The sequence below is a fragment of the Euphorbia lathyris genome, chromosome 8 (genome assembly GCF_963576675.1).
Source record: "Euphorbia lathyris chromosome 8, ddEupLath1.1, whole genome shotgun sequence".
Taxonomy (NCBI): Eukaryota; Viridiplantae; Streptophyta; class Magnoliopsida; order Malpighiales; family Euphorbiaceae; genus Euphorbia; species Euphorbia lathyris.
This window is the reverse complement of record NC_088917.1, coordinates 46,163,708-46,189,108: the sequence shown is the minus strand read 5'-3', so window position 1 is coordinate 46,189,108 and position 25,401 is coordinate 46,163,708. Positions and strand designations below refer to the sequence as shown.

Genomic DNA, 25,401 nt, shown 5'->3' with positions numbered 1-25,401 from the left:
CTTCAAAACCATTGCTTATTTTAGCATCAAAGCGGGTTCCCCGAACTCCAATCCCTCTCTAATCGTTTGTTCCTTTTTGCAGGTACTTTATTGAAGGGCTTCAAGAATGGATCCCATGTACACTAACCAAGTGTGGACTTTGGTTGATCCACCCGAAGGGATAAAACCCACCAGGTGCAGGTGGATCTTCAAGAAGAAAACAGACATGGATGGAAAGGTTAGCACCTACAAAGCTAGGTTGGTAGCGAAAGGTTATCGTCAAAGGCAATAAGTTGACTATGACGAGACTTTCTCACCAGTAGCCATGTCCAAATCCATCAGAATCACGCTTGTTGTTGCTACTCATTTCCATTATGAGATTTGGCAAATGGGTGTGAAAACAGCTTTCAGGATGTATATATGATGCAACCTGAAGGTTTCAAATCGAATGATGCAAATAAAATTTGCAAACTTCACAGATCCATATATGGACTTAAGCAAGCATTTAAGAGCTGGAACAAACGTTTTGATGAAATCATAAAACAACTTGGTTTCAAGCAAAACCCCGAAGAGGCTTGTGTTTACAAGAAAATCAGTGGGAGCTCAATCGTTTTCCTTGTGTTATATGTGGATGATGACATATTACTAACGGAAGAACCAGGGTTAACATTAACTCTCTTCAAATCTTCCTAGTCACTAAACATAACAAAAACACATGTTCATTTAACAGAAGAGCCTATTTCAAGAGAATAAACTTAACAATGTACAATAAACAACCAAAATTAGACAAAAAAAAAAAAAAGAGAATAAACGCAAACTAATAGAAAAAATCATTTCAATATAATAAACTCAAAGGATAAAAGAAGAAACGATTACAAAAGATAAGAGAAGCGGTTTCAAAAAAGAAGAGAATAAGCGGTTTAAAAAAGAATAAAAGAAACTAGGAAGCACGGAAGAACAGAAACCCAACAGCTTGTGACTATTGTTATTTAGGAATTTATAGGTTTCAAAGAAAGATCAGAAATTTTAGAATTCAAACCGTTGTATTCTAACTCAATACCACATCAAACTAAGGAATTAATTAACCACGTTTTAAACAAATTGAATGGTCTATCAGGACAATTTGAAAGTTCAAGATACCAACCAAATTCAATGATCAATTAAGCAAGTGGAGGAAAATACAACAAACATAAAAGTAGAAGAAGAGGCTTTGCTTTTTGAATGATGTATTAAACCTTTTAAGAATTGAGCTCATCATTATGCAAAGAGCAGAATCAATTACTTCACGTCGGATGTCGCAAGTTGAGCACACATTGTTTTCTTTCCTACTCCAATCCAGTGGCTGGAACTAAATTAGCACAATATTGGACATATGAATTAAGACGTGTCAATTTAAAAAGAATATAATCCTCGTCAGCACCCACTTTTGGGTTTTCTATCGGACTGTTATTTTTAGTTAGATAGCTAAAAGAATGAAAATGCAAATAAGGTAAACTCGTTCCACAGCTCATTTTCTACGGCAATTTCAAGTGAAACTATAGTTCCACATCCATCCATGAGACACAATACACAAAATTTCAAAGTCCAATTTTACTGTCCAAAGAAGAATTTTGAATTAACAAAACTGCCAAAACTATGTTTTCCATAACAACCAAACAAACAATAAACATCCAAAACGCCAGAAGAGGATAATATCCTTTGTCCATGGCAGTACAGGAGACGGTCAAATTTTTTTTCAAGAACCATAGCCAGGGCAGAGACCTAACCCCACTTTTTATTTCACATTGTTATATGAACAACGAGAAATACATGTTCATATACACATGCAAAACGATAAGGGCCTTTTACCTCACTGGTTGCTGGTTGTAATGATTCTTCTCTTTCTTCTTTGCTGCAGCAAGCCTTGCACTTCTTGCAGCTGCCTCTTGAGCAGCAGCTTTTGCGGCAGCATCCATCTCTTTACTAGATTTCTTCTTCTTCGAAGATGCCATTCTCTTTAGCCTCTCTTTCACATCAACACCAGAAGAATCTTCCTCCACCTGTTCAGCTTCATCTGCTCCATTCACGACTTCTGAATTACCTGATTGATCCTGGGTTTCTTTCGCCTCCTTCGATTTATCCTTCTTTTTCTTTTTCTTTGCACTTTTTGACTCTCCAGGGGCACTATCTTTCTTTTCACCCTCTGCAATAGGCTCTGGATCCTTTCCTTCTTGTGCAGCATCTACAAATTCATTTCAGAAGAACTCATTCTCAGGATAAATTCAACAGGACAGCTAGCACTTCTTATACATATGCCCAGAAAAAAGACTGCACATATTAAGCAAGTAAATGTGCGAGTCACGGCCTAAACAACTGCTAATTAATTATTAATGCCAGAGGTCAAGGAAATGTTGTCATGACTGCCTTAGCATAGCTATGTGCTTTGTTGCACGGACTGTGACAGGTCGGCTAATATGCCGCAAAGAGCGAGATTGGCAGCCATAAACCACCTGTGTAAATTAAAAATTCGAAACATATGCTACCTGTCTTGTCTAAAATAGAAGAACTTCATTATACACAGCATAACATACATCAATAAGCAATTCTGAGATGCAAGAAAAATACAAAGGGTTGACCACGGATATAAGAAACAAGTATAGAAGTAAATTCATCGTGTAAGCAAAATTACCACGTGACTCTGCTTGACCATTGCTATCTTTCTGGGAAACGCCAAAATCAGCAAGAAGCGCCTCTAGTTCTGCAAGTTCCTTCTTCTTTCTTTCCTTCTTTGAAAGTTGTCTTTCTGTCTCCTTCGGCACCACAGAAGCCTCAGGAGTTTTCTTCACCACTGGTTCAGGCTCCATTGTAACATCCTTTTCATGGTCTTCATCCACTTCATCATCGCCTTCATCTAATATATCATCTTCACTCTCACTTTCCTGTGATTCCACATTAAAGCAAAAGGTATTTATTTAACAACTGAATATCCACATATACAACAGAGATCCTACCTATCAACCATTTGTGACTGAAAAAAGGTCTTAGAGCAAGACCACAGCTGATAAATAGACACAAGCTAATAATAATAAGGCCTAATACATCAGCAGCTCCCTGAACTTGTCCAAAATAGTAGATTGGCTCTCTGAACTTTGCAAGTGTCTCACCAGCTCCCTAAATTTGCTTATTTCGTATCACCAGCTCCCTAAACTTGTCCATAAAAGTATTTATGGATAAGTTTAGGGAGCTGGTGATACGAAATAAGCAAGTTTAGGGAGCTGGTGAGACACTTGCAAAGTTCAGAGAGCCAATCTACTATTTTAGACAAGCAGTCTTGATCACATGCACCTTAATGAGCATGTAGAATTTGCTCATTCACCGTTAGATCTAGGCTTATTAGAATCCTAAAGTGGAGATTCAAAGCATCCTGAGACTTAGATTTAATAAGCCTATATCTAACAGTGAATGAGCAAATTCATTTGCTCATTAAGGTGCATGTGAAAATTCATGTTTAGCTGGTAATGTATTAGGCCTAATAATAATAGTCAAAAGACATGACATGTAATGCTTCAGTGTTAATACTGAGACTTGTACAAATAGACCAAGCAAAATCTAATTCTCAAATTGCTTCAAATCCTAAATATTGGGTAGACAGACTTTTAAGGATTCTACTCATAATGAAACATGAATGAAAGCTTACTCCATTTTACATACATACATATATATGGCTTAATACATCATTTGCCTCATGAACTTCTCCAAAAAGCTTGATTGCGCCCTGAACTTTCAAAGTGTCTTGATAGCCCTCTCATCTTGCATAAAATGTGTAGTTAGCCCCTGAACTTGCGTAAAATGTAATCAATTAATCACTCGATTGCAAAAAGGTAAGCGGCATGCGGAAGATGTGTTGGACGCATATAAAATGTTGTTACATATTCACAAAATAGATTAAAAAGAAAGTTTTTACTTGCTCAATTGTAAAACTGGTATTCTCTAATATTAGAACCGCATACCCCTAGCTTGGTTGTTTTACTTTTTTAAGATGCGTGCAATACATCTTCCGTATGCAGCTTACTTTTTTGCAACTGAATGATCAATTGATTACATTTTACGCAAGTGCAAGAGGCTAACTGAACATTTTATGCGCGTGCAACACATCTTCCGAATGCAGCTTACTTTTTTGCAACTGAATGATCAATTGATAGGGGCTAACATTTTATGCAAGTTGAGGGGGCTATCGGGACACTTTGAAAGTTCAGGGAGCCATTCAAGTTTTTTCCACAAGTCCAGGAGGCAAATGATGTACTAAGCCTATATATAAATATATATATATATATATAATTTACACTCTTAAACATTTCTCCAGAATGGTTACTTGTACAAACCCCCACCATAGCCTCATTACACGGACACAAAAACAGAAGAGGCAGACAATGGAAAAGCAAAGGATGGAATGCATATTAAACTTGTATGAAATAGCAACTTCAGTTACCATATGCCTAAATTGCAATGAGCAGAAGTACTTCAAAGTCATATGAAAATATTTGCAAATCCGGAACAGGGCTCCAAATGCAGCAAAAGAACTGCACTGTCCCCAAGAACATGATGCTACTGTACTTCTAAGCTCAACAACCAAGAAAATGCTTAACATCATTTGTTAAATTCAAAATATGTGTCATAACTCAAAAGTATAGCACTCGAACCCCCATGAAAAAGAATTCAATTGAATATGAGATTAACATCAACCGTATAACCCAACAACAGCACATGTAGATTGACTTACAATTAACAGTCTACAGACATCTTTCATTATGTTGCTTCCACATGACATATTTGGTCATCCGTTCAATGACTCAAATGTGCGCATCTCCTCTCAATAAAATGGTTATCCTCAGCTCTACTACATTAAACTCTTAGAAAATTGAATTCAAATAATAAGCTTCATAACAGTTAATTAATTTTCACTTCAAAAACTTATAATTGTTGCATGCATGACTATCATTTTCCTTTATTGCCTTTGACCAAGTTGCTTTTGACATTTCTACATCTACATATCCTCAGTCCTGGTTCTCTCTGAGAAAATATTGAAATCACTTCACCAGTTCACATTGTTAACGCTAACATCGCTACTATTATCCTACTAGCTTTTCGTATTCCAACAATACCATCTTAGCATACAAGATGGAATAGGAAGGTAAGCTTTTAATACTGTTAGAAAACCAACGCCTATCTTTTCTGTGCCTCAAACACATCAGATCACCATTATCTTCCACAAATTTGATCGTTGCTTTTACCCAAACATAAGTAATATCTAGTATCGTGGTACTACCAGTAGGTCTCACCATAAAATCAAAATGGTGGAAAATATCGCAAGTCAGACAACCAGGCCACAGAACATGGTCAATGACACCAAAGTTGAATGTACAAAGAAAATATTAAAAAAATCTAAATGTTCACCTCAACGTTGGAGGGTTTCTCGTGGCTATGCTGCGGCTCGGAGGAAGCCCAAACAGCCTGAGGCGGGGCAGTGGTGGCATAGTAATCATCATCATCTTCATCATCCACATCAGCCCAGGATTTGGCATTGAGAGGGGCAGGGGCCCAGAACACTTCAGGCTCAGGCTCCTTTTGCTGTAGTTGCGATTGCTGCGACTTGGAGGAACCTTTTCCACTCTTTGATGAACCACGCTCCTTGTCAGACTTCTTCTTCTTTCTGAGAGTCTCAAGGGCAGCAAACACGTTAGTATTGTTAATCACCAATGATCCTTCGTCTCTCCTGCCTCCCCCAACCATATTTCCTTGTTATCAAGACCAGTACAAAGGTTATCCCTGATCTATAAGCGAAACACACGAGTGAAAAGTATAAATCCGTTAAACCCGAAGGACTAAACTGAAAATTCGTGCAAAGGATTCTGAATATACCAAGGAATCAAGATTAAAAAAAAAAAAAACAATCTAAAAAGTTAAATATATAATTGGCAACAAAAAAGTATTCCCCTGAATTAGAATTGTCGACGAATCAAAGATCAGTTTATTGTTCAAAAGATTAGGGTTCGGTAGTGAATACTAGGGTTCCGATGAGAGATGGAGATGGAGATTGAAGATAAAGCTGCAGCGAGAGCGAGAGCGAGAGAGGTGGGGAGCTGATGAAGATAGAGAAAAGAGAACTAGGGTTAGAAGAAGATTGGTTTAATAGGCAGCGCAGCGGAGGAGATTGAGATTGCTGTAGGGAGAAATATAGGGCTGGGCTTATATGGTGATATATATGATAACGTTGTCAAAGCAAGTGTTCAGTATATATGCTAACATTTCATAATCAATCTCTTTTACGACACCGTATAGGCAAAACGGTGTTCATTATCCATTTATAGACTTGCGTTTTTATCTGCTCGGAAAGGGACACTTGTTCCATTATAAAATAAAGGGTAAAGTTCAAATAAAATCCCTGTGGTTTTACTAATTTTCAGATAAAAGACTGTGGTTTATTTTTTGTCAAAACGAGGACTGAGGTTTTCAACTTTAGCAAAATAAGGACTTTTTCGATTGATACTACTATTAAAATCACCCTTAACAACTTCAAAAATGACATATTTTAAGAACTACTAATATTCTAAGCAACTTTAATTCTTCAACTTTTTTATTTCGAGATTATTTAGATGATGTTTGGTAAAGAAAGAGAAAGTTAATGTTTAGAGAGAGAAAGTTCCAAAAAAGATGATTTTCTAAAATCGAAAATGTAGTTCCATAGAAAATATGACATTGAACAACTTTAATTCTTGAAAATTTTCATTTTCAGGTCATTAAAGATAGTTTTAATAGCATTATTAAAAGTGTGAAACCTCAGTCTTCGTTTTGATAAAAAGTAAACCACAGTCCTTTATCTGAAAATTAGTGAAATCATAGGGGTTTTATTTGAACTTTCCCCTAAAATAAAAGGAAAAAAACATTATTATTTTTTAGGTAAATTTTAAATAAAACCCCAGTGGTTTCACTAATTTTCAGATAAAGGACTGTGATTTACTTTTTTCAAAGTAAAGGCTGGGGTTTTCAACTTTAGCAAAATAATGACTTTTTCGATTGATACTATTAAAATTACCCTTGACGACTTCAAAAATGACATATTTTAAGAACTACTAATATTCTAAGCAACTTTAATTCTTCAACTTTTTTATTTTAAGATTATTTAGGTGATGTTTGGTAAAGAGTGAGAAAGTTAATGTTTAGAGAGAGAAAGTTCCAAAAAAGATGATTTTTGAAATTCGAAAATATAGTTCCATAGCAAATATGACATTGAACAACTTTAATTCTTGAAAATTTTCAATTTCAGGTCGTTAAAGATGGTTTTAATAACATTAATCCAAATGCGAAACCTCAATCCTCGTTCTGACAAAAAAAGTAAACCACAGTCTTTTATCTGAAAATTAGTGAAACCACAGGGGTTTTATTTGAAATTTACCCTCATTTTTTGAACCAAGGAAAAAAGCATTATTAGGTGTTTATCTTTGGAACGTGATTGCCACGCCTTCGACTTGAAGTCTACCACCGGCTGGTTCAGTAAAATGCAACACAGATGGGGCGAGCTTTGTGGGAGTTAGAAGTTGTGGATTGGGAGCGGTTGTTAGGGTCGAGATAGGCCATTTTCTGTTTGGGAGCATTTGCATAATTAAAGCTGTAAAGGAACCAAAGATCATCGAAGTACTTGCAGTTCGTACGAGTTTGAGTTGGCTTGCTAACCAACATTTCATAAATGTTGCCTTTGAATCGGACGCCAAATTAGTTGTTGATGCGGTTAATTCTGACAGACAGGATAATTCGAAGTTCGATTTGATTGTTCAAGACTGCATGGATATCATCAACTCGCATTCTGGTTTTAAATTGTGTTTTATTCATCGTTTAGCGAATAGTGCCGCTCATGTTATGGCTAGACGGACTTATTCCAATGCTAACGATAGTCAATTCAGTGTATTGCCTATATGGCTATCAGATGTTATTCGTGAGGACGATGGTCTTATTATCTAATAAACTTGCAATTTTGGGTCAAAAAAAGTCTTTATCTTGCATTTTTTTTTTGTTATTAAGTCTTTGATTTTTTTTTTTACATTAAACCATTTATCATTTATTTTTGGAAAAAGTACAAAAATAAACCTTGTGGTTTAGCCCATTTTCGAACTGCACCCATGTGGTTTAAAAGTTTGCAAAGTGGTACCATGTACTTCATTCAGTTAGCAAACACATACAAAATTGACTAACGGTGTTAAAAGTCAAAGAAAAAAGAGTTAATTTGGTCCTTATATTTATTTATTTTATAAATTAACACCCGTTATTATCTAATTATCACAAAAAAACCTAAAATTAAAAATAAAAATCAAATATACATTCTTCTCCATCTCTCTAATTTTTTTTATTTTTCTTCTTCTTTCTCTCTCTAAGAATACAAAATTAATCAATCTTCAATCTCCAATCTCCAATCTAATTTAATTTTTATAAATTAATCTCACTTATTATCTAATTATCACCCTTATAATGAATTCTCATCTCTGGTTTAATCAAAATCACTTCCGTGCTGTTTACCCTCTGATTTCTCCATTTTCGCATCCATGACCAGTTCACCCCGTCCAAAAACTCGAGAACTAGGAGCAACAAAAGCCGCACGGGACTTCAAAAATATATGCAGCACGAAGAACACATCAGCGATCAACCTGAAATAGGTGATCAAAACAACAAGGTGGTTGTCGTGAAATTCTTAGGGAAAATAATTTTTGCAATTAAATAACAGTTGCTAGCGCAATCATAACTTACACAGAGAGAAATTTGAGGGATCTGGTTCGAGATCATTCCGGCAATACAATCAAATTCATCGATTTCAAGGATTGCGATATTAGAACTCATCAACGGGAAATTCTTCAAGACATAGTCTTTATCTTACCTTGAGAGAAAGCTTCATTTTCAATCAATTTCCTATGTTGTTTGCTCTGGACGGCGATCTTCCTCAAGGCCTCCGCGTCTTCCAAGGCGGAGCTAGAGAAACGGATCTCGTCGATATTAGAGCAGGCGATGACCGATGATCTTCTAATCGTGTCTATCACTTATGATGGCGAGAGACTTTGCGATTTGGATAGCATGAGGAAGATAATTTCAGGATTTGTTGAGAAAAAGAAGAGTACGACTGTTTTTGGTGGTGTCGATTTTAAAGATAGTTGTTTGCCGGCGATTCAGAGAGTTGTGAAACAGTTGAGTCGTATTTTCTAGAGATAGAAAATAGAGAGGGAAAAGAAGGCATAATTGATTTTTATTTTTTTATTTTGGAGTGTGTTGTTATAATTAGATAATAAAGGGGGTTAATTTATAAAATAAATAAATATAAGGATCAAATTAACTATTTTCCTTTTAACTTTTAACACCGTTAGTCAATTTTGTATGTGTTTGCTAACGAAATGAAGTACATGGTACCACTTTGCAAACTTTTAAACCACATGGGTGCAGTTCGAAAATGGGCCAAACCACAAGGTTTATTTTTGTACTTTTCCCTTTATTTTTTATCTCATTAAACTTTTAATGATTAAAAAACAATTTTAAATATAAAACTCGATTAGTAGAGTGTTATTCATTTCACTTGCATTCGAAATTTATATTTTTTACTGTTTGAAAGCAGTAAAACATATATTTTTTTTATAATTTTAAATACATATAAAATTAATAATTCTTTTTAATAAAATTAGATATTCACAACTTACTAATCTAGTAAGTATCAGTTTAATGAGATCAAAAATAAATTATCAAGTGTTTAATATCCAAATAAAAATCAATGACCTAATGAACTAAAAAAATTAAAGGTGTAATAATGTTTGCTTATTGCTTAAAATAAAATGGGAAACAAAAAAACTTGGTTCCCCTTATATGATTTTTTTTTTCAAAAGCATAGTCTCAACTCACTCAATTTTATATTTGAAAAAGTCAATAGTTGATTATTTTTATTTATTATGATAATTAATTTCTTTAGCTTTATTTATCAAATTGCAATCGTAATTTACTTCTTCTCTAAATTTAATATTAATTTTACGTAATACTAAAGTACAAAAATAAATTTTATAGTTTGACCAATTTATAAATATAATTTGTGTAGTTTTAAAAGTTTATAAACCGGCATGCTTCATTTTGTTAGTAAATATAGTCCAAAATACTAACAGTGTTAAAAAAAATGTTGAGATATCAATTTTGATCAAATGGTCGTAAGGATATTTTTATATTTTTACTTATTCTTTTTAGATTTAATTTTTATTATTTTCTTATGAGTTGGGATCTAATTTTTTAGAGGAAGACATGATTTTTTTCCATTGACAGAGCGTTTGGTATTCTATTGGGATAGAGATAAGGATAAAGGTTATGATAGAGATAAAGATAAATGGTTGGGATAAGGATAAAATATGATAGTCGATAATTATTATTTAATGTTTGGTATTTGGGATAGGAATAGGGATAAAATAATATATTTTACTATTTTAACCTTATTTAAACTACATAACATTAATTTAAGGGATAAGATGGACTTTTCCATCCTATTAAAATCACATGAGCTTATCCCACCTCTTTATACCACCCCCTTCTTGGGTATAGGATTTGAGGGATAATCTGTCTCACTCTTCTATCTTCTCAAACAAATATGGGATAACTTATCTCATGTTTTTTATCCCTATCCCACCTCATATATCCCTTTTAACAAACACCCCGTGAAGAGGGTGAACAAGGAGTGAGAGAGTGAGAAAATGTAATGTAAATGTTGAATTATAAAATAAATAAAAAGACAATAATGCCCTTTTGACCATTTGACCAAAATTGACACCTCTGCATTTTTTAACACCGTTAGTATTTTGGATTGTATTTGCCAACGTAATGAAATATAAGGTACCTGTTTGTAAACTTTTAAACCAAGTAGATTATGTTTGCAAATCACTCAAACCACAAGGTTTATTTTTGTACTTTTTCCTGCTTTTTTTTTTGTTTAATTGGTAATTTTAAAAATTAACTAATAATCAAAATAGAAAATCAACATATGTCACTATTTTTTTTATGATATTTGATTTTGATTTTAAAAATTTAGCCAATAATCAAAATAGAAAATAAAAGGTTTACAAACAGAGAGCGTCACAAAAACGAGGTTTTGAGTGTTTCGGTTTGTGAGTTAGAGCTTGAAGCTAAGGTTGAAGATGACAATGTCAAATTATTGAAAAATCTACAAAATTGGCCCAATAAGGAGGCCTATTTATATATTTAGACCCATTCAAATACATGTTACCAAACTGGACTCTTAAGCTTCCAGAATACCCACAACACCCACATTTCTCCTTAACCTTTCCCATTCTCTTCTCTCTTGCGAACACAAAAAAACAACCAATAAAGGATGGGTAAATTGGGAAAGAAGAATGACCATGATGGCTCAAAATCAAAGGTATGTCCCTTCAACATATGTGTTTGCTTCCTTCTTCTGTATTTCAGATAAGTTTTAGGGTTTATGCATGGACTGTTGTGATATGTTTGGTTAGCCTTATGTATTAGTGTTTAATGACTACATTGAGGATTTGCCAACTAATTTGAGGTGTATATTGTTGGTCCCGTATGTGTATGAGAATTAGTTCTAGAGGGGGGTTAATGGAACTAATAAGGATTTAAAACTTTTTATCCTTTAAAACGTTTCTCACATTACATAGCACAACTCAAAGTGCAAGGATTGAGGTTTAGAGGCAACTTTAGTTAATCAATAACTAAGATTGCTTTTGTCATTTGTTCGGAAGGCAACACTTAAAGGGCTTTCGAATTTTGTACGTTTAAAATATTATTCTGGTTCGTTCAACAGTTCTAGATAATAAGCAAGCAAATATATGGAGTAAAAGTTAGAAAATGATATTCAGCAGGTTTATCCTGGTTCAGCCTCCTGCCTACATCCAGTCCCCGGAATTCGTCTTCCGAGCTTTAATCCACTACTAAGCTGATTCTGGTAGAGCACAAACTCTTACAATAGATATTGAGATCTTACAAAGTACCTTCCTCTATAACCTACACTCAACTACCTAACTCTGTTTGCTAAATACCGACCAAACAAAGATTTTGAATTAATCTATAAGATTGATAATTCTTGTTCTAGACTTAGAACACTTTGAATGAACGGAAGAAAAGATTACACAAAAGATGTGAATATGTGTGTAAAGCAATTCTTGATTTTTGCTTTGCTTTGGAACAAAAGATAATCACGCAGAGCTTTTTGCGTTGAAATCGTGTTCTCTCTGTGTGTCTATATTTCCAATGTTGCAAATGAGAGGCCTTTTATAGTTGACATTTGAGGCAGAGATCATTTCAAATTTCAAAATAACCATTGAGAGGGAAACGTTCATCTGTCGTTCTCACTCTCTAGAGGCCAGTGCCAACAGCCAATCATCTTCTACCTTTTATCCGTTGGTTTGTCTATTGTGCTGTTGTCCAGAGTTGGTCGGATGCAGTCTTCTTGGTCTAACCAAATCAGACAAAGTTTTCAAGTTGATCAGGAGACAAGCCGTCTGTGGGTCTGAAACTTTCCTCATATGGTATGGGCAATTTCAGTTGTGTGCAGGTCAACTCTGTCTCTGTCCATTGTCTGATGATCTTGTCCAACATGAATTGATTCTTGTCTTCCGGAATGCCTTCATCTTTTAGAGAACGTTGGAGGGCTTTTGGATTCTTCTGTGAGCTGGGCTTAATGCACAAGCCTTTTTTACATGGGCTTTGATTTAAGCTTTTAAGGCCCATCTTAATTTCTTTAAACTATTTCTTATATTAAACTAACACTTCAACAGACACATTAGTATAAATATATCATTGTTTATTTTTAATGTGTTATTAATTAGGGATAAGTACAAAAAAAATGCATGTGATTTACCTATTTTGCAAACGCGAACCTGTGGTTTTTTTACAAACAGAGGTATGTGTTAAACGCCGTTAGCAAACAAAGGCCAAATTGACTAACGATGTTAAAATTCAAAGAGAAAATAGTTAATTTGGTCCTTATATTTATTTATTTTATAAATTAATCCCCCTAATTATATAATTATCACAAATAAACCCCAAAATGTGGTGAAGCTCTTAGCCTGGTGGTTGAGAGCTTACCTATGCCTTGGGAGGTCATGGGTTCGAATCACATCTGGGTCTGGTGGGGATTTTTCTTTCTTATTTAATGTAAGCGCATTGCGTAAATTTTTTTTTAAAAAAAACCCCAAAATCAAAAAAAAAATAAAAAAAAAATACCATCTTCTCCATCTCTTTTTTATTTTTTATTTTGCTTCTTCTTTCTCTCTCTTCTTATGAAGGGCCTCTTTGACCTGTTCACTGCAAAAAGTAAATCTAAAATAACTCTTCACCTAAAGTGGAGCCTTCTCATGGACAACAAACATGGATAAAGAAGAAATCTGAAAGCACCAATCAATCCTTATACAGTCTCATACGGAAGCAATCTTGCACACTGAGTAATACAGAGAAGAGAATCACAAATAAAAGATCCAAATTAGCTTTAAGCACACAATACACTGCACTGAAAACATCAAAACACAACACAACACAGACTTGTTCATACATACAAAGTATAATACTACATTTGTCGCTACCGGATTTTTCAGGCACGAACGCCGGAAGCTAGATCGGTTAATAGTTTTTTCTAATTAAAACTACTATTTTCTTGAGTCGCCACCGATCAGAATTAAGGCGTGATTGGACACCGGAAATGGTCGAATTTTAATGGATAAGGGGGTCTGCGAAATAGAGATTTTTGGTTCGTTTGTCGGTTACATGTAGGGAAGAAAAACTTGATTAATCACCCTACCCCGCCCAAATATTGGTACTAAAAAGATGTGGTTTTTGTGTTAAATTTGTTTGATTTACCTCAACTTTATTTGTACTTTCATAATATGATAACGTCATATAATTTAATTACATGATTAAGGTCGTAGGTATTTAATATTTATGTAACGTCACAGTACTAAAAAGGTCATTTTTTTTATAAAGCTTCTATCTTTATAGGTTTAGTTAAAGATTTCAGAGTGGTGTAAAAGTGAAAGGAGGAAACTTTAGTGTTTAGACATCTTAAAGGGTTCTTTCAGATCTGGAAAATAGGTATATTTTCCAGATCTCTTAGATCTTTTGCATTTTTGAGGCCTTTTGTTTGGTTTCCAGAACCTGGAAACCAGAACAAGGTTTTTAAATGCCTTTCCCTTGATGTTTAGACATTAAAGCTTCCTCCTTTTTTTAATTAAGGACATAGATCTGAGACCATTAATGGAAACCTTAATGGTATTTTCTTTAGAACCTAGAGACAGAACCATTAAGGTTTTAATGGTCAAGAATTTCTACTTTTGAAAAAAAAACAGCAGTAATAAATATCACAAGAAGAGATGAAGTAGGTTGACAAAAAAACAATACACTGTAATAAATGTAACAGAAAGTGGTTGACAAAGGAATAAAAAAGGAAATGGCGATCTTACCTTTTTGGAAGATCAGTAAGAGAGAAGAAGCTGTCTCTTTCCTAAATGACCTCCCTTTTTTGTCTCTCCTTTTTTTGGGTCCACCAGCCTCTTTATATAGGCAGATTTTCCAATTATTTAGCATAAAGTGCTTATTAATTAGTGTTAAACTCCATTAGTTAGTTTAGTGTATTTCAAATATTAATTGATTGTTTATGGGCTTTGGATTTGGATTTGGGCCTCTGGACCCTTATAATTTCTTAAGCCATTTAATAAGATATTATGTTCATTCATCTTTGTTATTTTCATCACATAAACATTTAGTATATAGATTTTATAGGATCCCCCTGACGGATTCCTCTGCCCGGGGAAAATTCCTCTGACATATCCCCATTGACCATAACTTGAAAATTCCTTTTTGTTATTGCTATGGAGAGGCTCTCTCACCTGATTCAGGATGCGATTGATAATGGGAGTTTCCACCCTGTGGCGATCAACAGCTTCTGTCCCCAGGTGACTCACTTATTCTTTGCAGATGATGTCCTTATCGTTCTTGAGGGTAATGAGGAGCAGTTGAGAGTCATTATGGATATTCTGGATTGTTTTTGTTCGGCCTCTGGACAGAAGCTTAATATCCAGAAATATAGGATGATGTGCTCTAAGAATATGAATCAGAGAGTCTGTAAGAGATTAAGTGATCTCTCAGGTATTCCTCTTACTGATTCTCTTGGGAAGTATCTGGGCGTTCCCCTCCACAGTGAGCGTGTGTCTAAAGGCTCCTTCAAAGAGACTTTGGATAAAGCTAATTCGAAGTGTGCCACTTGGAAAGCCAAGACTCTCTCTCTCGCTGGCCGCCTCACGTTAATTCAATCTGTTAATTGTGCTGCTCCCAATCACATCATGCAGGCTTGTAAGCTTCCGGATCCTGTGCTTAATGATCTTGACAAGATTAACCGTAGGTTCCTGTGGGGGGAAGCTGCGGAGGGCAGGAAGATCCATCTTGTGCCTTGGAGTGAGGTTTGCCAGCCTAAAGATTCTGGGGGTCTGGGTATTAGGAAAGCAAAGGACAATAATAAAGTTTTATTAATGAAACTCCTTTGGCGTATGTGGCAAAACCCCTCCTCTCTTTGGGTTCGCCTCCTTTGTGGTAAATATCGGCAAGACAAAATCTTCGGGGGCCCGAAAGAGAGAGTTGCTAATTGTTCCTTCCTCTGGAAAGGACTTAGTGCTGTGTTTGATGAGTTCTGCTCGGGAGTTGGCCTGGAGGTGGGGAATGGTAAGTCCATTAGTTTCTGGTTTGATAACTGGATTGGGGATAAACCGTTAATTGAGGTGTGTTCTTCCCCCCCGCCTAGTGATATACGCAACTGGAGGATTGCCGATGTGGTTGACTCGGAAGGGGACTGGATCTGGTCAAAGTTTGATACTTTCTTTAGCCTTGAGACTCTCCTTAGAATGCAGGGAGTGAAGGTGAGTAATCAAGAGGAAGACTTGGATAGGCACTGCTGGGCGCTGACTAACAATGGAGTTTAGTCTTGCAAATCGGCCTTTGAAGCTTTCTCTCTCTTTAGATCTGATCCTCCCTCGGATGTGTGGAAGTCGATTTGGACCCTTAAAGTTCCTTTCCGTATTAGGAGTTTCCTGTGGCTGGGCGTTAAGGACAGGCTTCTTACTAATTCGGATAGGCACAGAAGGCACTTGGCTGATTCTGGAGCTTGCAGTAGATGCAGAGGCCATGTTGAGACTTTGTGCCATGCTCTTAGGCCATAGTAAAGAGGTTTGGAGGAAAATTCTCCCACACCATATTTTCTCTTCCTTCATGGCACATTCTAAGGTCGACTGGTTCTCTGATGGTGTTAGAGGAAAGTTGCTTCCATACATGGAGCATGGTGACATTTTCTTTGCTATTATCTGTCACTAAGTTTGGAAATGGAGAAACGAGGAGATTTTTGGAGATAAAACTGTTTTTATGACAAACTTAGCTGATTTCTTCTCGAAAAAACTTTTCTCTATTATCGATAGTTTCAAAGGAGAGTCCCTTGCCAGAGCCTCTCAATGTTGTGATGTCCATCTCGTGGGATGGAGCAGGCCAATAGAGGGGGTTGTGAAGCTGAATACTGATGGTTCCTACCTCAGTAACGGTAAGATTGCGGCTGGAGGTGTGCTTAGAGATGCAGGGGGCGCCTGGCTTTCTGGGTTCTCCCAGAATTTAGGGTTGGGTTCTTCCTTTTCTGCGGAGCTCTGGGCTATTCTTACTGGAATCAATCTTGCTAAAAGGCTGGGTGTTAAGAGGCTCTCTGTGGAGTCTGATAATTTGGAAGCAATCAAAATGATTTCTGAGAATCATTCTATGGGTCTTAACAGTCGCAACCTCATCAAAGCTATTAAAAGGCTTTGCTCCTCCTTTGAGTTCGTAGAGTTCAGACACATTTTTAGAGAGCAGAATCGTGTTGCTGATCGCTTGGCGGCGGCGGGCCATGAAGGGACGTTAGGCGTTACTACCCTTCCTGTTTCCCCTAGTTTCATCTCTCCTCTTCTCTTAGAAGATAGAATTGGGGTTAGCTTCCCTAGGCTAATTCCTGGGTAGTTTGTTGTTGTTCGTTTTTCTTTTCCTTTTCTACCAAAAAAAAGTATATAGATTTTATTCCGTGTTTAATTACTTAACCGAGAATTTATGACTAAAAATTAATTACTATTTTATAACTTGATTATTTCATATTTTTGCCATAACTCTATTAATACAATTAAACATTATTTCATTCATATTTAATCAAAGAAATAACATTCCTTTAATTAATAATGAACATCCTAATTAACCAGTTTAATCTTTATAACATGAACATTTAACCGATTATAGGGATTATATACATAATTTCAGTTTCTTTTTTGCAAAAATATTAAGTTATTAAGTAACTATCCACAATAAAAGTATTCACGAAATAAATTGGCTTAAACTGGTGAAATCAGAAAAAAAAACATGATAATTTATCCCGGAAAAAATGGGTATCTACAACATTTATTCAGTCATATTGAGCTTTCTTTCACATGTAATTTAATTAATACGCCCAACGCCAGGCTTGGCTGGATGCAGCTGATATATCATGCTGGGAACAACTTGAAGAACACTTGGTTCTCCTGCAACAACACAACAAAAACTATATAACCTTTTGATCATTTTGATCCCCAAAATTCTCAATCGTAATTATATCAAAGGATAAACGAAGAGCCTGAGGCTTATCATCTACGCACCCTTTCATCTCTGCTCGGCAGGTGATTTCATCGTTTTCCCTCTTTTCTCGTCGATTTTAATAGATTTTTGGTGTTTTTGCCTTTATTGATTCTAACCTTTTCTTTTTCATAATTGAAGCGATGAGGCTGCCAAGGATGCTTTGGTTTACAGCTACAAGACGGCTGCCAGTGGTTTCTCAGCCAAGCTCACCCCTGAACAGGTTGAGTGACTCTCAAGTAAGCATTTCCTGTTCATCGTTATTTTTAATCTGGAAATTTTGAATTATACGATGCATTCTGCTAGAAAATTAGTGGAATTTGGGGTTTTATGGAAATTATATTATTAGGAATTTAGCAGAAAAAGGAAGAGAACATAAAAAGTTGATTTCATTTCATTGTATTGTGAAGAAGAAGAAGAGAGAGAGAAGAGAGAGAAAGAAGAAGGAAAATAAAAAATTAAAAAGAGATGGAGAAGATGGTATTTTTTATTTTTATTTTTGATTTTGGGGTTTATTTGTGATAATTAGATAATTAGGAGGGTTAATTTATAAAATAAATAAATATAAGGACCAAATTAACTCTTTTCTCTTTGAATTTTAACACTGTTAGTCAATTTGGCCTCTGTTTGCTAACAGCGTTTAACACATATCTCTGTTTGTAAAAAAAAAAACCACAGGTTCGCGTTTGCAAAATAGGTAAACCACAGACATTTTTTTTTGTACTTATCCCTATTAATTATGGAGATACTAATTTAATATTTTTGTCATAATCAAAATTTATGTGGAAATTGCGTTTCAACAAACTCCTCCATTTTGATGTTGGCAAAAATATTCAATAATAAATTCTCCCCCATAATTGTTGAGCTTTATTGCTTCTGGATTCTCCCCCGTAAGAGTTGCACTTCTGAAACATAATTTTACTTTTAAACACTTGTTGACATTTAATAGTAAGGATTAGGTTCAGAGGCAGAAGCATTTTTAATCAGAGTTGAGATGTATTGTTTGATTTTAATTCATTGGCATAAAGACTTCAGAGTTTAAAGGTTTAACATAAAAGATAAGACAATTAATCAATAACATCAATTCATGAAAAGATAGGAATATAATAACAAGTCAGCAAGCATCACAACATCATATTATGAATAAGACTAAACAGTCTATGGGTACAAATACTAAGAAAATCTAAAAGATGCAAGATCCTAATTTTAACGTTTGATAATTGGCTTGGATGTTTTTAGAATGCCTCTTAGGATTCAGAGTTTGTTGTGATTGTTGTTGCTTCGTTGAAGTGACAACAACGGCATAGATAACATGTCCAGAAGTTGCTGGTCTTTCAGGTTTGGAAGTATTGGTTTGCTCACCTTATGAGGACTTAGCCTTGTCCTTATTGTTCTCCCCTTTTTTGATAGCATCAATAACTGGTAAAGATCCCGTAGGGACAGAAGGAGTGCCAATAGGTCAAACATTGAGTTGTTGAGTAAACTCAGTAAGCTTCTTAGTGCTGGTGTTTAATCCAACAAATAAGGTTCTGTCGTTTTGGTCTTGTGATGGAGGGACCCGCTAGAGTTGCTTATGCAAGTGATGACAAATTGAAAGGCTTTGGTATGCCAGACAATGCATTCAGCAAGTGCATAGGTGTACTTTTGATAAATGTTGATCAAGGCCTGATCCAATAGATGATTCTGGTTTGCCAGACTCTGAACTTGTCAAAAAGCATCAGAGTTCTGTTAAAAAATTATAGAGGCCTTCTGATCAAGAGTTTCCATCGCTGTTCTATTGATGTTGAGGAGGCGAATTGATTCAGCAATCTGATCAATAGCAGATGAAGAAGTTGTCTCGATTGTCTGCTGGATCTTGTTAAGCTCTGAGTTCATCTGACTGAATTCAATGGCTAGGCATGAAGAAAGTTATTCAACAGATGGAGTGTCGCCATTCATTTAGCAAAGACACGATTGTCTTGCTGGGAGACTAATACTGCAACACTGTTGAGTAAGGATTTTATAGTGGAGAGTTCATTCAGCAGTTGCATTGTCTCAGAGAGAGGATTTGTCTTAGAGGGTAGTGTGGAGGTGGAAGCGGATGCTTAAGACTTAGCCATATTTCAGATCAGATCAAAAGCAACTTTCAGAATCTTTTGTCCTTCAGTAAAGGCATTGGAAAATGCAGAGGTTGAAGCATGCTGCTGGTTCTCATTTGTAGATGGCTGTGTTTGGATGGATTCAGTGATAGTTTCAGAGCCAGGTTCCTTGGAGTTTTCAGTTGGATTTATGGTGGATGGAGGAATGATGGAGGTTTGATCCACACCAGAGTCTTGAGCTTCAGGTTGCTCAAACATAAGTTCTGAAGCATGCTCAGTAGGAATTAGGGAATTTAGAGCAGAGGCTGTTGGTTCGGATGGTTGGCCCTTGTTGGCTTGTGTTTCAGCAATATTCTCGTTGGTGGCGTCATTGTTGGCTTGTTCATCAGAAGTAGGAACATAGGCTTGATTTTCCTTATTTGACTCAAAAGCCAAAGGTTCTGTTTGTCTGAGGTCGAGGAAGGAGAGATCAAGATCATTCAGATCTACATCGAAATCAGAGTCAAAAGCATTTTGCTCAGCAAAACTAACTTGAAGTTTGTTGCTCTTCTTCTTAAATCTCTTTTTGGGCTCAACAGATGGAGATTTGGGTTTAGGAGAGATGACTGACTCGGAAAAAGCTATTATTGGTGAAGGTGGAGGAGAAGGATGTTGTTCAGAGATGGTTTCTTTATCCTTGCTTAGGATGTTTATGTCATCAGCTGGAGATGAGGGAGGTGAATCACTTACTGGATTTGGCATAGGTGGAATAGAGGAGGTTCCTTTGCCAAATGTTTCCCTTTGCTTCTATTGTTGCGCGAAGTATGAATCTTCCCGAATAGCAACTTTCAGACGTTTAGCAACAAGTCCCTTGATTGTAAGGGTCTTTTTGGAAAGAGGTTGTTGGTCCGTCGAAATCTCCGATCTAGCTCTTTTGGATGACTTGGTGGTTTCAAGAGCCTTCGAAATCTTTTGAGTGTTAGGCTTGCCCACAACAGTCATTTCCTTCTCAAAATCAGTTTTACTGAATCTGGCTTTCTTGATTCCTTCCTTTCTATGAGACTTTTCAGCTGTTTGTTTAGAGGACTTTCTTTTGTGCCTCTTGCTGTCCTTCTTAGGAGCAACATCTGATTCTTCTTCTCTGGATCTCTTGTTATTGGCCGCCTTAGCCAAAATTTTGGCCTTAGTCTCATCATCCTGTACCTTGCTGTGCACCAGCTGGGTTAGAGTTTCAAGGGTGATTTCCTTTCCTTCATTGGCTTCTTCCTCTTTAAAGTCAACACGATAGTGCTCGAGGATCCGTGTAATGAGTGAGCCAAGGCTCAGCTGGACTTTGCATCGTCGGAAGGCTCCGATAAGAAATATTGGCATGTTTATTTGCTTGTCTTTAACAATATGCCAGATGACACATCACTCAAATTTGGATATAGAGTTGACTGATCCAGACTTTGGGAACATGAATTTGGTGATGATGTAATGAGCTTGCTGAAGGGGCTGAGACATAAACGTGGCAAATAGTTCACCAATGTATCCCTTGGGTCGGCAGTGAAGGAAAATAGACAAGCCTAGGCACAGCGGAATAATAAAATTTTATCTATTTTATCTATTTCCCTTTTTCAAGATCTGTTAATCGTTGTTTTATACAAAGAAGGATAAAGGGAAATACCTTTTATGACGAACTATCTATAGTTGCAAACGAAGTGGCCACAACTCTTAATTTGTGTATCACGAACAACAATCACAATAGAAAAGTAAAGTGATTAGTAAACAACCAATGAATAGCAATCTAAGTTGATTGCCTCTAAAGGAATCGACACGAGATCAAAGAGAGTAAAAAAGAGAGTAATTTAGCCGGGATGATTTCGGAACAATTCCTTAGGCTCTTAATTATCTGTTGGCCGAAATTCCTAGGGATTTATAGACTTCTCAAATCCTAACCCTAGTTGTATTATTTAATTAATCAATTAGAATCCTATTCAGAATAGAATCACTAATTAGATAATTAAATAAATACTTATTATTATCTTAATGATATCAAAATATATTTAGATAATAACTCTAATCCAATTAGTTATTAATTTAAGTTAGGGATAATTAGTTACAGTTATAATCACATTAAAACCTCTAATTAATATTATCAGATAATCTTATAATTTAATTCACAATTATAATCAAATTATAATTATTAATTAAACTATTTCATCCCTAATTCTACCATAAATTTCGGCCCACCTACTATGTCCCACTAAATTACAATTTCACCCTCTGGTTCCAAGTCTCATGTGCGACCCATTATGTTCTTATTGCTACTAGCCATATATATCTTTTGGAATTAATTCATCCTGATTAATTTCAACTTATATATATAGGAATGACTTCGCGAGCTGTCACTGGCAGAACCTAAGACATTCCCCCAGTGCAATAAGAAGCCAGGTTGAATACTGACGTTTACCTTTCCATATTAGGTCTAGTATAATTCCATCCTTCATCAATTATATCCTTTAGACAATTCTTATAACCATGGAACGTGTCAAGGTTACATATAACGAAGAGTTTGTTTTACTTGTCCAAGTGGAATTAACTCTGAAAGATAAGTTAAGTGAAATCTCCATTTCTACTCTTAACTCTATCACCTTGCAAGGATTTCCGTCAATACACCATAAGTGGCCCTTTGGATATATCTCCCATTTATCAAGAGTGACGAATGCTCAATCTATCATTAACTATCCTGCAATTACTTTATGTGATACCCAACCCTGCTCTCACATACCCTAGGGCCTCCACTATAGTGGACCGTGCTCGCACAAAATCAAAGCATTACACTCCATAATCCAGAATCACTAATTAATGATTGTTTGAGTCTGAGCATTACTTATATCTACTAATACCAATTAGATGAACAGTTGACACTTAGTTAAATCTATCCATACTGTTATCTCAAGTCGGGTCCCAATCCTAATGAACTCCTTCACCGAATCCATGTAACTGTCTAGATATCTCCACATCTAAAGCTTGTGAGATTAGCTCTCTGTCTCGAAAGAAAACACTATTATATGCAAGTCTCAACAGTAATATGCCAACCCCCTTAACACATTACTTGACTTGGATTGATTTTAAGTTTATTAACTTATTATAAAGTATAGTCTCACTTCATGCTTGTATGAGCACTTTATAACTACTTTAAATAGAGATTACTTTTCTTACAAAAGATTATTGCCTTTTATATATAGTTTTAGTTATGCTATATCTGATTAAAACAAATGATTTAAATAAACAATTTATTCATTAATACTTATATCCTAAAACAATTGTCTTATATGATATAAACCCCAACAGGTAGTACTTATCAGTATATGCCTTCTTATCGTCACCGAGCTTCCAAAACTTGGGAGATACAGTTATCTCTTTTCCCTTAACCTTACTAATTAGGTAGTTGTAGATGTCAGGCCTCGCCTGGTGAGCCCGGGGAGTAGACACCGTTGATGAAAATATTGTGATTGGCACCGAAAGCAACCAATCTAGGAATTAAGCTACTCGGCAGGACCGGAGCTCGAAGTATAGAAAAGTCCCCACCCACGAATGGGAAATGAACACCGATTCCTTGCAGGAGACCGGTGTGGGTTCGAGAAATTGGGTATGAGCCAAGAAGGCCAGCTCCTTTCCAGAGAAAGGCTACTAGGCACCTCAACATCGCCCGGTTCTGAACCACCGGCCTCCTACTTAACACCTTAAGCGGTAACGGACTAATCGCATATTTCTTTAAGTTTAAAATTCATTTGAAACCTTTTCTTTCTCGTTTTGAAAACCGTTTTGAGAATATATTATTGAAAGCCATTTTATTAAAGAATCACCCATTTTATAAATCCATATATATTAGAAAGATGAGAGAAGAAGATGAATAAATTCAAAGATTACAACATATGAATATTTTCCTAAGCTATATACATCAAGGCTAAACTAATCTCTTTCCCCAAATTCATTTATTTACATGGTTCGTGCCTTAATCGCCGTTGGAAAGATTTAGGCACGCTTCAAAACCCCATTGATTTACATGCTTTCGCTTAAGTACGCCATTGGAATGACTTAAATGCTTTAAAACGTGAAGTAAAAATTTATTGAAAAAAAACGTGGTTAAACATACAAGTCGTTTATTTTGTACGAAATCGTTTTTAATAGAAATCGACTTAAAAACTCCATTATTCACCGAAGACACTTTTAATTACAATGTTCGTCTAACCCGCCGTTGGAACAGATTAAGGTTTCAAAACGTGACATTTTTGGAAGATATTTTAAGGTAACCAAAGTTAAAAACCTTTTAATTACATTTTGAAGGCATTAACATGTCTTTAATTTAAATAACCAAATTAGAAAACTCCCTTTTATGATTTAATCCTCCATTTTCCCCTTAATTAAATCCCCCCCACATAATTACAACAATTGAATACGTCAAATGACCAAAATTTCAACCCAACAACTGCTATCTCTAATATATGTACACCTAAATGTCAAAAGAAGAAGATATATATATATATGGTAAAAATAGTGATTAGAACTATAGATTAAAAATGAAGTAAAGAAATGGTATATACCATAACTATTTATATGTACTAATAATAATGAAAATAATGCTAGATATCTTACACTTTTAATTTTGATTAAAAACATATAAAAATAATGAATAAGGCTAATAAGTAGAAAAATAACATTTAACCCCCAAATAGTCTTTTACATATTAAGTATATAAAAAATAACCAACCCAAATGTACATTAAATATTAATAATGAAAATAATACTTGATAACCCAAAAATGTTCATTAATTAGTTATCCCAAAAGGCCCAAGTAAATAATCCCCAAAATAATAGTTAATATAACTTAAATGAGTTTAAAGAATATATATATATATATATATATATATATATATATAATTAAAAAAGCTAAATTAGTATAATAATATCCAAATATAAAATAAGTAGATATATAATAAATAATTATTAGTTATATACCCTTAAAATAAATTTAATAAATGAATTACATAACTATATATATATATACATATAAGAACAAATATAAAAAATGTGAGAAAAATGCTTTAAAATAGCATTTTTAAAGTTTCAGCAGCTTTAGCGATAGAAAATTCGTACTAAACTGCTTTTAGTGACAGAAACAGTAAAGTTACAGAAACAGTCCCTATAGTTTCTAGATTTATTAAAAGACTTTAGATCTAATCTATTCTATCATTTTGGTCCCCGAACTACCCAAATCGGACCATAGTCTATAACGGAGAATCCCAAAAAGACGTTTTCTATTTTAAAACGTTAATTCCAAAATACGGATCTGCAATATTTTAGTCTCAAACTACCCTTAAACCGGGTCACGGTTAGTATTGGGACTTAAAATAAGGTTTTCTAATTTAAAACTAAAACCAAATATTTATTTAATACAAAACAGAAATTTAAATAAATAAATACGAATAAATAAATAAATGCGATAACTAAAATAAATAAATAGAAACGAAATAAATAATTTAAACGAGTCTAGTCCTCGGATAATACCTCTTAATCGGTATTGACAGTCGAAGTCCGGTTGATTCCACGAGTTAAGGTTTTTGTGTTTTTATATTTTTGTCCAATTTTTAATTTTAATTTTGTCCAAAAATAATTTTTAGCCAAAAAATATTTTTTC

General features: G+C 35.1%; 1 protein-coding gene across 1 annotated transcript; it reads right to left on the bottom strand.

Annotated features, from left to right (window-relative positions):
* Window positions 1-1,547: 1,547 nt before the first annotated feature.
* Window positions 1,548-6,225, bottom strand: LOC136202496 (uncharacterized). The gene is made up of 3 exons (XM_065993153.1): window positions 5,413-6,225; window positions 2,648-2,897; window positions 1,548-2,200 (listed from the first exon to the last, which is right to left on the bottom strand). Exons 1-3 carry the CDS (start codon window positions 5,746-5,748, stop codon window positions 1,824-1,826), a joined length of 963 nt encoding a protein of 320 aa, XP_065849225.1. The 5' UTR covers window positions 5,749-6,225; the 3' UTR covers window positions 1,548-1,823.
* Between the last annotated feature and the right edge of the window lie 19,176 nt (window positions 6,226-25,401).